Source organism: Euleptes europaea, chromosome 14 (assembly GCF_029931775.1).
Source record: "Euleptes europaea isolate rEulEur1 chromosome 14, rEulEur1.hap1, whole genome shotgun sequence".
Taxonomy (NCBI): Eukaryota; Metazoa; Chordata; class Lepidosauria; order Squamata; family Sphaerodactylidae; genus Euleptes; species Euleptes europaea.
The window spans coordinates 41,882,129-41,895,628 of NC_079325.1; the positions used below are offsets into that span (position 1 = coordinate 41,882,129).

General features: G+C 45.7%; 1 protein-coding gene across 1 annotated transcript in view; it reads right to left on the bottom strand.

Moving 5' to 3' along the window:
• Positions 1 to 956: 956 nt before the first annotated feature.
• GARNL3 (GTPase activating Rap/RanGAP domain like 3) overlaps positions 957 to 13,500 on the bottom strand; it is an 85,320-nt gene continuing 72,776 nt past the window's right edge. Inside the window, exons 21-28 of the mRNA XM_056860348.1 lie at positions 12,435 to 12,593; positions 10,789 to 10,855; positions 8,748 to 8,855; positions 7,772 to 7,890; positions 5,082 to 5,217; positions 4,128 to 4,337; positions 2,917 to 3,028; positions 957 to 1,125 (exon numbers count right to left, since the gene is read on the bottom strand). Of these exons, the coding sequence (XP_056716326.1) occupies positions 972 to 1,125; positions 2,917 to 3,028; positions 4,128 to 4,337; positions 5,082 to 5,217; positions 7,772 to 7,890; positions 8,748 to 8,855; positions 10,789 to 10,855; positions 12,435 to 12,593 (1,065 nt within the window). The 3' untranslated portion in view covers positions 957 to 971. The remainder of the gene's footprint in view (positions 1,126 to 2,916; positions 3,029 to 4,127; positions 4,338 to 5,081; positions 5,218 to 7,771; positions 7,891 to 8,747; positions 8,856 to 10,788; positions 10,856 to 12,434; positions 12,594 to 13,500) is intronic.

Genomic DNA, 13,500 nt, shown 5'->3' on the forward strand with positions numbered 1-13,500 from the left:
TCCACAAAAGGTGACATTATCTCTGCCTGGCAGTTGCCCAATTATCTGCACTGCTTTAAAAAAAATTCTTCCTGATCCACTTTTTTCTCAGAAAACATGTGGAAGGCAAAACCGGAGACAGGCGAGAGCTTAAAAGCAGCTCAAGAGACATTTCGCTTCCCGCAGTGTACACAGGCATTGTGTTCGTCCCACTGGTCAGAACGGGCTTTGCGGATACTCCAAACAATATGAAAAACCCTACAAGGCCTGTTTAGCAGATGCTAAAGCGGGCTGAGGATCCACACTGCCAGCTATCTCCCCTCTCGGCTTTCAAACCTCTGAAGATGCAAGGTGCCTGTCTCCAGCCTAAAAGGCGGGGGTTGGGGGTAGCAGCTCTTCCTCAAGCTCTCCGCTTCTGCCTTCAAACTTTTCAGCGAACCCGCAAACAGTCGCGCGGCCGACAGGACAGGAGCTCGCTCGGCCAAGGCCTGTGACACTCCTGGCTTTCGGTTTTTAGAAGGACAAAAAAAGGAGAGAGTTGTTTGCTCTATGATTCTTTCCTTTTTTTTTTTTGCAATGAAAAGAAGAAGCATTTCAGCCACGTATCACCTACTTCCAATTTAAAGAGTTCTGGGGACAGGAGGAAGATCTTATTTACAGACAGAACATCAACTTAAAAAAAATCACCTTGGCTATCAGACATCTCACTCAGAAGAGGAAATGATGATGGCTATAGGGACAACAGAAATTACCCCCCCCCCCCCGCGCACACACACACACCTCCCTCAGTTCAAAGAATCAGAAATGTCAAGCTGTCCAGAGCTTAATAGCCAATATTCTCGGTTTTGAGGATTATCAGAAAGTGTCACGTGATGTTTCTATACTGGTTCAGAGGATCGTATGAAACGGGGGAGGAGGGGAGAAGAGGAGTGCGGGGAAGGGAGGGGAGGAATGTGTGTGAGTGTCTGGTGTGTCCTGTGTCCAGACCGCCTTCATTTCAAGTCAATGGTGTCTTCGTCAAAGGAGGCTCCAAGAAGGAGGGTGCCACCGGAGGGGGGGCTCTCTTCCTGTGTGGTGGTGTCGGGGTCCGAACTGGTGGAGAAGTGGCGCTCCTCAGAAGTGCTTTCAGAAGAGCTGGGAACCAGCCTGCAAAGAGAAAAACCGGCATGACTAGGGACGGGGAATCCAACCTATCTCTCTTTCCTCCCCCCCACCCCAAGATTTCCACCTTTCAGCAGAAATAATTTAATGTCTGGTTAGGCTCCACTGCACAAGTAAAGGCTGGTACAGGCAGAATACTGGGGGGATCTCTCAAAGCTTAAAAGAGAGATGGGCAAGCATCTACAAGATTGGGCCCATAGAAAAAGTCAGTTAAGAGCCAGTTTTCATATTCAAAAGAATCAGCCCTCTTGGGGCTGCACCATTTTAGAAGGCAGGTGAAGAGCTACACGATTGGATTCTTCCTTTTGTAACCAGCCCACCCCACCCCAGCCCACCCCATACACACAGAGAGAAAACTAACACATCAGGAGGAAGAGGGTCTGATTTCTGGAACAGAGAAAATATTCAAGCAAGTGATTCCCTGCTAGTATTCTGACATGATACTATTCCAGGAGGGACTATATCCCAGCATTATTCTCAAGCTGAAGAAAAGAAGAAGAGGAAGAGGAAGAAGAGTAGTAGTAGTAGTAGTTGGTTTTTATATGCTTTCTCTACCACTTAAGGAAGAATCAAACCGGCTTACGGTCACCTTCCCTTCCCCTCCCCACAACAGACACCCTGTGAGGTAGGTGGGGCTGAGAGAGCTCTAAGAGAGCTGTGACACACCCAGCTGGCTTCATGTGAAGGAGTGGGGAAACCAACCCAGTTCAGCCAGTTAGCTTCCGCCATTCATGTGGAGGAATGGGGAATCAAACCCGGCTCTCCAGATTAGAGTCGACCGCTCTTAACCACTACACTACACTGGCTATAGATCAGCCTTTGGTGTGTCATGTGGAACTCGCTGATAGTTCCTTTTGAGTATTTCAAAAGCATGCAAGAAAGACAAAAAGGAACAAAAGGGAGTGGAGAAAGCAACTGTTGATGGGCTTAATCTCACCGATCTGTTCTGCTAGCAGAGGGAGCTTCTCCAGCAGAGAACGCTTTCTCTTTGCACGGTGAAGGCTCCTCGTACTGGAGGAAATCACCTCTGGTAGTGAAACAGATCTGCAGAACCCAGCCCTGTCTTTATGGAGGATCAAATGAAAGGAAGTTGGATTTAAACAACAGGAACAAGGATCTGAGCATGCTTTTACCCATCTTCCGCTAACACACGAAACCCAAATCCAAGTTATAAATCAACAAGAAACAGACAACTTCAACCAAACTGAAACACAATCCATCCTAGGTTACCGAAAAACAGCCACTGACAAAAACCATGCCGGTCCGAATGCCTTCAGATACAGGAAAGGCATTGCAGTCTTTCCAGAGAAAACCAAACAGCAGGCTGAAGGAGGGAGTCTCAACAACAGCGATGACACCCCCAAAGTAGTCGGCCATATGATTTACCCAGAAATGCATCCATCAGCCATTGACACCATTTTACCAAGTTGCCATTTATGGTGGGAAATAATAATAATTGTGTGCCGTCAAATCACAGCTGGCCTATGGTGACCCCATGGGGTTTCAAGGTAAGAGATGAGCAGAGGTGGTTTGCCATTGGCTTCCTCTGCATAGCAACCCATGTCTTCCTTGGTGGTTGCCCATCCAAATACTAACTGTGGATAACCTTGCTCAGCTTCCAAGCTCTGATGAGATTGGGCTAGGCTGGGTTATCAGGCTGCGGATGGTGAGAACAGGGGGATAAAAAAATCATTCAATCAGCCAGATGCAAAGGGAATTTGATCTCTTAACTCAAGGTACCATCCACAGAAGCGTTACACTTTTTTTCATCTTTACCTATCGCTGCTAGTCGACCGGAGCGTTCCCTGCTTGGGGTCTGTCAATTTTGGAGCAGCCTTCTTTTGCTTCTGCCCACCTTCCGACTTGGGGGCAGGCTCATCTAAGAGGCCTGGATAAGAAAGAAAGAAAAAGGTTTGAATCAGAGGGGGGGGGGGAAACAACTGAAACATTCCTGAGGAACGCTACAGGTGTGATCGTTTGCCACCAACCACTATACCCTCTTCTGACAATCATTCGCCAGATGCCACAGAAGTCTGCAAGCATCGTAGGAAGGTGATAGCTCTCCCCTGCTGTCGGCAAGAGCATTATGTGGCAGTAACACTGCAGCTGCTCTGAAAGATCTCATGGCCAGCAAGATCTCACGGAATTTCCTTGGGAGGGCAGACCCTTTTAAGCAATTGTCATGCTGGGCGGAACCCTCCTGCAGGTATATACAGGAATGCCTAGAGCAGGGATGTCGAACATAAGGCCCGCAGGCTGGATCTGGCCCCTTGAGAGCTTTCATCCGGCCCACGAGCCAGCTGAGGAAATAGCACACCCCCACTCTCGATCTGGACTGGCGAGGAATGGCCCGGCCTGACCGAGTGACATTTATGTCATATCTGGCCCTCGTAACAATTGAGTTCAACACATCTGGCCTAGAGGGCAGTCCAGAAGGCACCTCAGACCCTACCAAGGTCATGGTTCGAGACCCTCTCCCCCATCACTGTCCCATCCAAACGGCCTCCACAGTCATCACTAGCCAAGGCTGGCCAAGGATCAACTAGAAAGATGAGGTTCAAGTTTTTTAAAACGGCAGCTAAAAAATGTTTTCTAAAGCCAAGGAAAAGTAGGTTAACCTATTGCTGAAAGCCGCCACCCAAGAAAGTTACAGCGGTCTTGAATGCATGGCTGTTTCAGTCGCCGTCACCCCTCCAACAACTCTGGGTCTTTGTTGTGATTATGCATGCCGTTTCTGACCATCAGAGGTCGCCTCGCTCTCCCCCGCATTTCCCCGCGTTCGGAGGGACCTATTTTATCTCAAATTTGAAAACACGGGCAAAATGCAGGGAAATGCAAGGAGAGAGCAAGACGACCTCTGACGGTCGGAAACAGCATGCATAATCACAACAAAGACCAGAAGTCGTCGGAGGGGTGACCAGGAGGGAAACAGGCATGCATAAAAAGCTAGTGTGACACAATAAGAGGTGTCTGTCGCTCAGCTTTACCCAGTAATTCTTTGCGAGTCCTGCATGCAATCTCTTTGATTTCCATGCGTGGCAACGACAAGGAAGGAACGGTGGGAATGGAGGCCATGCCGCCTGATGTTGGGGTGGTGATGACTTTTGGGACGAGGGGGGACTTCAGTGGGCGTTCAATACTCCTGCCAACCAGGTTGCTGAGAGGAATTTTGTAAATGTTTTTGCACAGGACTTCACCTAAAATGACAAGAAGGAGAACTTTGTTTGTTTTATGCCGTTTTTAGACCCCAAGCTGGTTTCAATGGCTTGTGTTGGTTTTTTTTAAAATAAATAACTAATGCAATTTTGATGATAACATGGTTCTTTTCACCTTGAGCAGGCTTCCAGACAGGCAGCACGTGCATTTTCTAAAACTCCCTGTGCTATTGTTGCTAAAATAGGTGCGACTTTTCTCGCCCATGCCTGTCAAACTCCCTGTGCTATCACAGCTATAAAAGGTATAAGATCTTTCTTCTTTGTACTTGGTTTCTCTAGAGACAGGAAACAGACTGTGGTTATATAAAAAGGTAAAGGTAAAGGTCCCCTATTCCTGACCCATGGGGTGACGTCACATCCCAACGTTTCCAAGGCAGACTTTGTTTGTGGGATGGTTTGCCAGTGCCTTCCCCAGCCATCTTCCCTTTATCCCCAGCAAGCTGGGTACTCATTTTACCGACCTCGGAAGGATGGAAGGCTGAGTCAACCTTGAGCCGGCTACCTGAAACCATCTTCCGAGATCGAACTCAGGTCGTGAGCAGAACTTTTGACTGCAATACTGCAGCTTACCACTCTGCGCCACGGGGCTCAGTGGTTATATAAAGCAAACATTAAAAATCTGAGTGGGTCCCGTGTTGCACACTGGAATTAAAGGCGGATCTCTTGCATGAAGAGCCCGAAGACTACCTCCTTGGCTTTGGGGATCAGCCACCAGCTACTCTTTACCTTCTGCTGCGGAAGGAGAGAAAACCGGGATCTCATGAATTGAGGGCGTCTGCGGGGAACTGGGCGAACTGGTCTCCTTGGAACTGCTGTTGGACGGTTCGCTCACTGCCGTTGCAGCTTTAAAATAGATATCTGACTGGAAAGAGATGGAGGGTGAGTTAGCAAAAAGAACTTCCTAAGCCATTTTCTGCAAGAAGGAGTCTTTCTTGTCTCCAGATGCTTGAACAAGCCCTACATAGACCTAGTAATAACACACACCTTCACTGATCTTTATGAATTAGTTTGGGAAGCTCCCTGCTGGATCAGACCAGAAGTTATTCTAGTCTAGTACACTGTCCCCAGAAGCGACCAGCCAGGTGCTTCCAGGAAGCCCACAAGCAGAGAATGCGGGAAACAGGCCTCCTCTCCTTTCCTCTTCAGCCTCTTGTATTCAGAGGCATACTACCTCTGAACATGGAGGCTCCATTTAATTATAACTGACAGAACTCTGAACTTCTCCATGTGTGTACCAATGTGTGTGAGTGAGAGGCTCAGATACACACACACACAGAATGGTCTGCTTTCTTTTTTAACAGCTAGATTTGAATCCAGTAGCACCTTTGAGACCAACCAGATTTTCAGGGTATAAACTTTCAAAGGACCCTTCGTCAGATTCGAGTTGGAATGGAGATCTCCGAGTCCTTATATCCCAGTCAGAAGGTGGGAGGGGTGTCACAAAGAAGAAACTCAGGATGCAGAGGCACAATGCACACTGTAATTAGCTTGATTAGAGAAGAGGGGAAATGCTTGGGGGCAGAATATTAGGATCTGTAGTGAGATAAGAATCCTGTGTTCTTATTCAACCCTGGGGGGTCCATTGTTCTAAAGTTGTGACTGAACTCAAGTTCAACGATCTCACGGTGTGATCTCTCCTACAACCTTCTCTGTTTGAGGACTGCCACACTTAGGTCGGCAACAGAATGACCTTGAAGAATAAAAATGTTCTACTGATTTTTGAGTGTTGTGGTTTTTAATGTCAGGTTTATATCCAATTATTCTTGTGCGTAGTAATGTATCAAGCTGTTCTTCCTCAGACCAACATGGCTACCCTATGAAACTGGGTACCCAAGGTTGGGTGAAAAGAAAATATATATAAGTCTTTGTATAAATATTGAAAGTATAATTTATTAGAAGCGCTATATAAAAGTTAAAATTATTTAAAAGCATTAAAATAGCACAATGGCATTTCCTGAGGTTGATAACTGTAACCACATACCAAACGTGTTTCGGCCTATGGGGCCTTCATCAGTGGTTAATTAAAACTCTTTGTTAAACCTGCACACATATAAAGAAATACATTAATGGATACAAATACAAATACAAACAGTTCAAACCCAACCAGGCATGTAGTTATCAACCTCAGGAAATGCCATTGTGCTATTTTAATGCTTTTAAATAATTTTAACTTTTATATAGCGCTTCTAATAAATTATACTTTCAGTATTTATTCATAGACTTACCGGTATATATATTTTCTTTTCACCCAACCTTGGGTACCCAGCTTCTGTTTTTAGGTTGGGTTTTATTCCCCTCCTTTTTTTCTTCCCTACCCTGTGAAACTTCCTTTTTTAACATTAGGATAATGAGGATCAATCTTCTATCAGAGGGAGAAAAGGCAGCAGCCAGATATGTCTCCTTCATGCTTTCAACCAGCTTCATTGGAGAACTCTCCCCACTCCAGCTCCAAACCGCCATCACTGAGACCATCAGAGGGAGGGGAAACAGGAGCCAGCACCCCTCTACTCTGCTTGGATTCTGCCTCTCCAGCAGTACTTTAAACTAGGGCCTTTTATGCAGGGACGTTTCCCCATGGTCACCCCCCGCCCACTGCTTCGGGGCTTCCTTTTGATTACACATGCCTTTACTGCCTGTCAGAGATCACCTCGCGCTCCCCACGTGTTTTGCCCATGTTTTCCAGATGCTGTTTTAGCCAGAATCTGGAAAATGTGGGCAAAATGCATGGGGAGAGCGAGGCGACCTCTGACGGTCAGAAAAGGCATGCATAATCAAAAGGAAGCCCTGAAGCAGTCGGTGTGGGTGACCGCCGGGAAACATCACTGCATAAAAGGCTTGTAACTTAATGGTTGTGAGCTACTTTCTGGACGAAAGGTAGGGCTTTATGTACAATTTTTGTACATTAATGTGCAACTCCTTGTACAGGCAAACAAGTGAAAATGACCCAGGGTTCTGCTCATCGCAGATATGGCAAGTCACAAATCTGGACCTGTGCTGAAAAGTTCTCAGGACCCATTCAATGCGACAAAATCCACTGGAACAGTGAAATGGGATTGACTCCCGTCACCTAAGAGAGAATCGGATCTCACTCAGTGAAGTGGAAAGCTCCAGGCAAAGCACTCTGTTGAATAACGTTATAATGCAGGATTAATTTATGCAAATTGCTTTGATTCTCTTGGCTTACCATGGCGAAAACTGTCTATGCACGAGGGACTTTCGGTGCTGTCCTAAGCAGGTTTACAACCTTCAAAGTCCACTGAAGTCAGTGATATTGTGATATTTAAATGAAGTCAGTGGGCTTAGAAGGGTGTGATTTTGCTCAGGATGACCCTGTTAGTTCTGTCTGCAGCAGTCTAAGCAATAAAAACAGACTTTTGTGCAGGCAACCGTTTTTTTTGTCCCTCTTTGCTCCTTACCCTTGATGCCACCAGCTGCAGTGCAGGGACCACGGCCGTGTGGACAAGGTTCCCATTCACCACTAGCCGGATCTCGATGGAGTCGGTCGTGAAGGCCAAGATGTAAGGGAAAGCGCAAACTGTAGGAGGAAGCAAGAAAGCAACTTCGCAAAGGAATGACTGCAGCACAGCACACGTGCTGAAAAGCAGGTCAAGTTTTTGCCTTTCTATACAACATCGTGGACACACACAAAGCTGCCTTATACTGAATCAGACCCTTGGTACATCACAGTCAGTACTGTCTACTCGGACTGGCAGTGGTTTTCTGGCAGATGTCTCTCATGTCACCTCCTCTCTGATGCCAGAGATTGAACTTGGGAACTTGCACATGCCAAACAGAAGCTCTGCCACTGAGCCACGGCTCCTCTCCATGAGTAAGGCATCATAGATATCCATGGTATTTTACAGATCAACAAAAGATTGGCTCCTGCTCCAGAAGCTTATAACCCAAAAATCGACACTACAGGAGGTGTGGAGAAAGACTGCAGTCGGGATAAACAGAGGAAGAACCAGCTTGTTCAGCTTCACATCCTTAGGTTTAGTTTCAGCAAGGGACAAAGACAAGAGGGTATACGTCAAAGGCTGTGTGGAAAATGGGACACTGCAAAGGACAGTGAAGAAACAGGGAGAGGAGGGCAGTATTGTGCAAGTGAACTGGGAGGCAGTTCCAGGTATATGGGGTAGCAAGGAAAAAAGGGAGGGGGGTTGAGGGAGCAGGAGAGCTGTGGAGCTGGAGAAGTGAAGATCACAGGCAGGGACATAGTGGCATAAAACAGTGCCGCCATGGAGGCTTTTGACGGTAAGGATGAGGAGCTCGTGCTGGATCCCAGCAAAAGGATTTAAGGAGAAGCGTCACATGGTCAGAGGGTTGAGAGAGGCCTTCCCCCTCCATAGTGAGGCTGCCAATGCCGTACCTGCCACAACGGCTGGTTCTTACCAATAGCATAGGGAACCTGGTTCCAGCTGAAATGGAAGTCAGATGCTGAGGGCTGGACCAGAGGCGAACCCCCGTTGAAGGGGCACACTTTTCGGTAGTAGCAGACGTCTGAAACAAAAGACACCGATTTCAATGTTAAGTGCAGAAAAGGGACTGTAAGAAAGCATAACAGACTGCTCTACTAGGTTGATAATCGCACACATCGTATATAAGAGACATATACAAACCAGTTTTACGACTAGAACCAATCTGACCAGATGTTTAAGTAATTGGTAATAGATTTTTACAATCTATACACATGCCTGGTTTGATTTGAAGTTTGTATATGTATTTATTTATTTATTTCTGTAAATGTGTGCAGGCTTAACATGGGTTTTAATTAACCACTGATGAAGGCCCAATAGGCCGAAACGTGTTTGGTATGTGGTTACAGATATCAGCCCTAGGAAATGCCATTGTGATATTTAAATATTTTAAAATATTTTTAATCTTCACATAGCGCTTCAAATAAATTATATTTTCAGTATCCATCCATCCATCCATCCATCCATTTATTTCTACCCAACCTTGGGTACCCAGCTTCTGTTTTTAGGTTGGGTTTTATTCCCCTCTTTTTTCTTCCAGAAAGCATAACGGAGCCAGGGCAGCCAGTTACGTCGCTGGCCCTGCTCTTCTACCACTGACAGCAGGCAGACACAGAGAAAGGCTTCCCCAGTACAGGATCTGTGTCACGTTGGGAAAAGAGTCGCCCGCTTAAGCGTTATGCACCCAGCTGCTGTCAAAGACCCAGCAGAAGTGCTGGGCAACCTCTAATGGAGCTGATGGCTTGGCTTTCCCTTCTTTCATGCTTGGTAGAGTAAACCTTGGAGACTGCCTTGCAACTATGCAAGGCGTCCACCTTGTCCACCCATTTCAACCCTTGTTTAGTGTACAGGTAAGTGGGAAAAAGGAACCAAAATGGTCTGGAGCCTAACTACTTCAGAGAGTGCCTTTACCCATGTAACTCTCCTTGAAATTCAAGATATTACTGCAGTATTCAACTTTTACTCAGGCCTATACCAGACAGGGTCTCTTTTGCTGTAGCCCCAGAACAGTGAAATTCTCTTCCAAATGAGTGTTCTAAAACTGAGCAAAAACCCACCATACTTTGGGAAATCAACTCCCCTCCCACCCCCACACACACTGTGATGCCTCAGTTGCTGCTGCCGTTTATTTTTTTAAAAAAATGCTGTCGGTTTTTGAATTGTTTTATGAAATTCAAGTTTTAGGCTGCTTGGGGAATGAAAGTTGAAAAGCAGTATACATGTTTCATCAGGGCTGTGATTAATTTCAGACTCTGCCAACTGTTTTGATACAAAACAAAGAAACAGCAGAACGGCAAAAAGTCCAAACGGGGAATGTCCAAATCTATACCCCACGTAGATTTGGACATTTCCCGTTTGGACTTTTATTTCTTTATTGTCCACTTACTGTATTATGTGTTATTGTATTGCAGTTGCTTGATTGTATAGTATATTTTGCACGTTGGTAAATTGTTTATTGCATAACATTTTGGCGTTCTGCTGTTTCTTTGTTTTGACTATCTGGCACAGCAGGCTAACCTTGTTTTGTCACAACTGTTTTGATACCGCCAGAATTGTTCAGAAACTGTCCAATGAGAACTTGTGAACCAGCAAGAATGACTGGTGGTTAGTAGAAGACTCGCAGTGCGATCCAAGGCATTGGCTGTCGGTGCAGTTTTGATAAAGAAGACTCTGTGCTGGTGTCCTTAGACTGCCTTGGGTTGCAGCACCTGTCCCAAATACTTGCCCAATGCATTTATCAGGGTTTTAAAAATTGCATCAAAACAATATATACATGCAATTCATGTATTATTTTATCTGCTGATTACCAGTTTTCAGAATTCTTTTTTTTAACCTCTCCTGTGCCAAATGAGCCTTCCACCAAACTGAATGTCAGCTCTGCATTACTACGAGGCAGATTGAATGCCATCCTGCATTCAGACAGTCTCCTCTAGACAGAATGAGTTGGTGATACTTACAGTTGTAACACAAGAGGAGGCCAGCTTCCCCATCTTCGTACACATCAATAGCTGCAACAAAATTAACCTGTAATGACAATGGGTAAGGGTGGTGGGCAAGTTGGAGGCAGAGGTTATGACATGCTATCCAAAAACAATCCAAAGGCTCCTTCGACACGAGCATGCCCAAGCACTGAGATCAACTGTGAAGGCCTTGTTCCAGGCAGGGCTGTTGGGAGCCACCAAGGATTCCTACGCAAAGATCCCTTCTGGACATCCCTCATACCACCTAGATCGAACCTGAATAAATCTGAAAGTAAATATCGTGGCTTGTCTGGTTTCACGGGCTCCAAAATGACCACAACCCATGGAATTTTGTTCCCCTATTATATCCCATCAGCCCTCATTCCAGGTGACCTCACCTTTAGGAGTTAGGTGGGTGGCTCACAGGGGAAAGGCCTTCTTGGTTGGCCCCGCCCCCCGCCCACCTGTGGAACTTCCTCCCTAGGTACATTTATTTATTTAAATAAGCTTGCGTCCCCCTATTGTCAGCCTTAAAAAGGGCCCCCGAGGAGGCTATAGGTAAAAATATATGAAGTATGATAAAACAACCAAAAGATAATTGGTTTTATAAAACCAGTCAGAATATAAGAGCAGATTAAAGCAGCAGTGCCAATATAAAGGTAAAGGTCCCCTGTGCAAGCACCGGGTCATTCCTGACCCATGGGGTGACGTCACATCTCAACGTTTCCTAGGCAGACTTTGTTTATGGGGTGGTTTGCCAGTGCCTTCCCCAGTCAACTTCCCTTTACCCCCAGCAATCTGGGTACTCATTTGACCGACCTCGGAAGGATGGAAGGCTGAGTCAACCTTGAGCCGGCTACCTGAAACCAACTTCCGCCAATATAGAAGGTGGTTAAAACTCATTTGACTGGCCAGAGGTCACCCAATGAGTATCTCAGCTGAGTGGGGAATTGAGTGAAGACCTCCCCAGTCCAACACTCGCCACTATACTCTGATGGACTGATTAAGCATAATTAATCTGTGTGAAGTGACCCTTAGACTTTCTAGATCCTTAAGCAAGAGGGCACACTAGTAGTCCAGCGGAAGAGATGGGGGTCTACCAGAAACTGGCCCACCTGTAGGCAAGATTAACTTTCTGCCCATCTCTGCTCCACAGATTGTAGCCCTGTTCTTGAGGTGGCATTGGCTTAGGCAAACTTGGGCCAAGAGATTCTGAAGGAGGCGAGGCAACGCAGCTGGCAGAAGCACTATCCCGATGCCTGAGATAGTCCATAGAACATCACTGGCAGCAAGGAAAATAAGGGCCAAAGTTGATACTTCAAGAGCAGATTGCCAAACATTATTATATCTGTGGATGATGAACTTATTGTCTTATTAATATTTATCATCATCAGGTTGTTTATATTATTGTAAACTATTTTTCCAGATTTTATTCTTTTACTATGTTCATTCGTTCAAGTTTTATTTCGATACAATATCAGCTCTGAATAAAAATCAAAGTTAGGTTAAAATAATAAAATAAAATAATATTTTACTATGTATAATTACCTTAAGACTGTGTTATATTTATTGATGATGTTTTGTAAAGGCCTAGGGCCATATACAAATAAATGTACTTACTTACCGATGCCTGAGAAACCTACCCTGCTCGTTTCAACGTGATGCAGCCTGTAGGACTCGCCCGTGCTCTCGTTGATCAAGTCAAACTGGTGCCGGTAGGCGACGCAAATCAGGTTGTCGTTTTCTCCCGTGGGCCCGTCCACCAGGGTCATGACAACCGGAGAGTCCGACAAGCAGATCTCCTGCGACCCAAAGAGACCCAGATCTGAATCAGTGAATAGCAGCAGCATCTGCATATTGATCGATTTTGCAGAAATGAGAGGACGGATGTATAGTGCGGTCCAGGACTCAGAATTCAACATCATGAAAAACCCAATGTACTGGTTTTTTTTTAAAGAGCCAAGTTTCTAGCCCTTATGCTCGAAAGTGCATTGGAAAGGACTGCTGGATTCTCAGAAGCCGGAGAGGTGTCTAAGATTGTCAGTGTTTTGGCGAGAGGAGAGTGGCCTAGTGCTGTGCAGAATGGGCCACTCCAAGGAATGCCCTAATCCGCAACAGTGGCACCATGACACCCCTATGCTGGATGCCACTCAGGAGCACCATATAGGGAAAGTGGCACCGACGGGAGTGGGAGCACTGCTGCCATATTTCACATGACAGTGACGCCTCAGGAGCATCTTGACTTCTGGCCAACTCCCTTGTTCTACACCCAGGGCAACTATGGTTAAAAACAGAGCAATAGGCCTATGTGTTAAGAGCACAAACCCTTTTTGCTGGGGGAGGGATGTGACTAACCTATATCATTACCCTTATTATTGTAAGGTTTAACTTTTAACAATTATAACTGATCTGAAGTATAAACCGTAACCACACCCAGTGATCTTAAATGTGCTGCTTTTTTTTTTTTTGTTCTTTTTGCAATTTAAGCTTGAGTAGTAGATGACTGGGGAAGGCAATGGCAAACCACCCTGTAAGCAAAGTTTGCCTAGTAAACGTCAGGATGTGACATCACCCCATGGGTCAGTAATGACCCGGTGCTTGCACAGGGGACTACCTTTACCTTAGATCTAACAGTGGGACATTAATTCTTCCCCCACCCCAAATCTTTAATTAAATGATACCCCTAGTAATTGATAGATTATGTCTTCC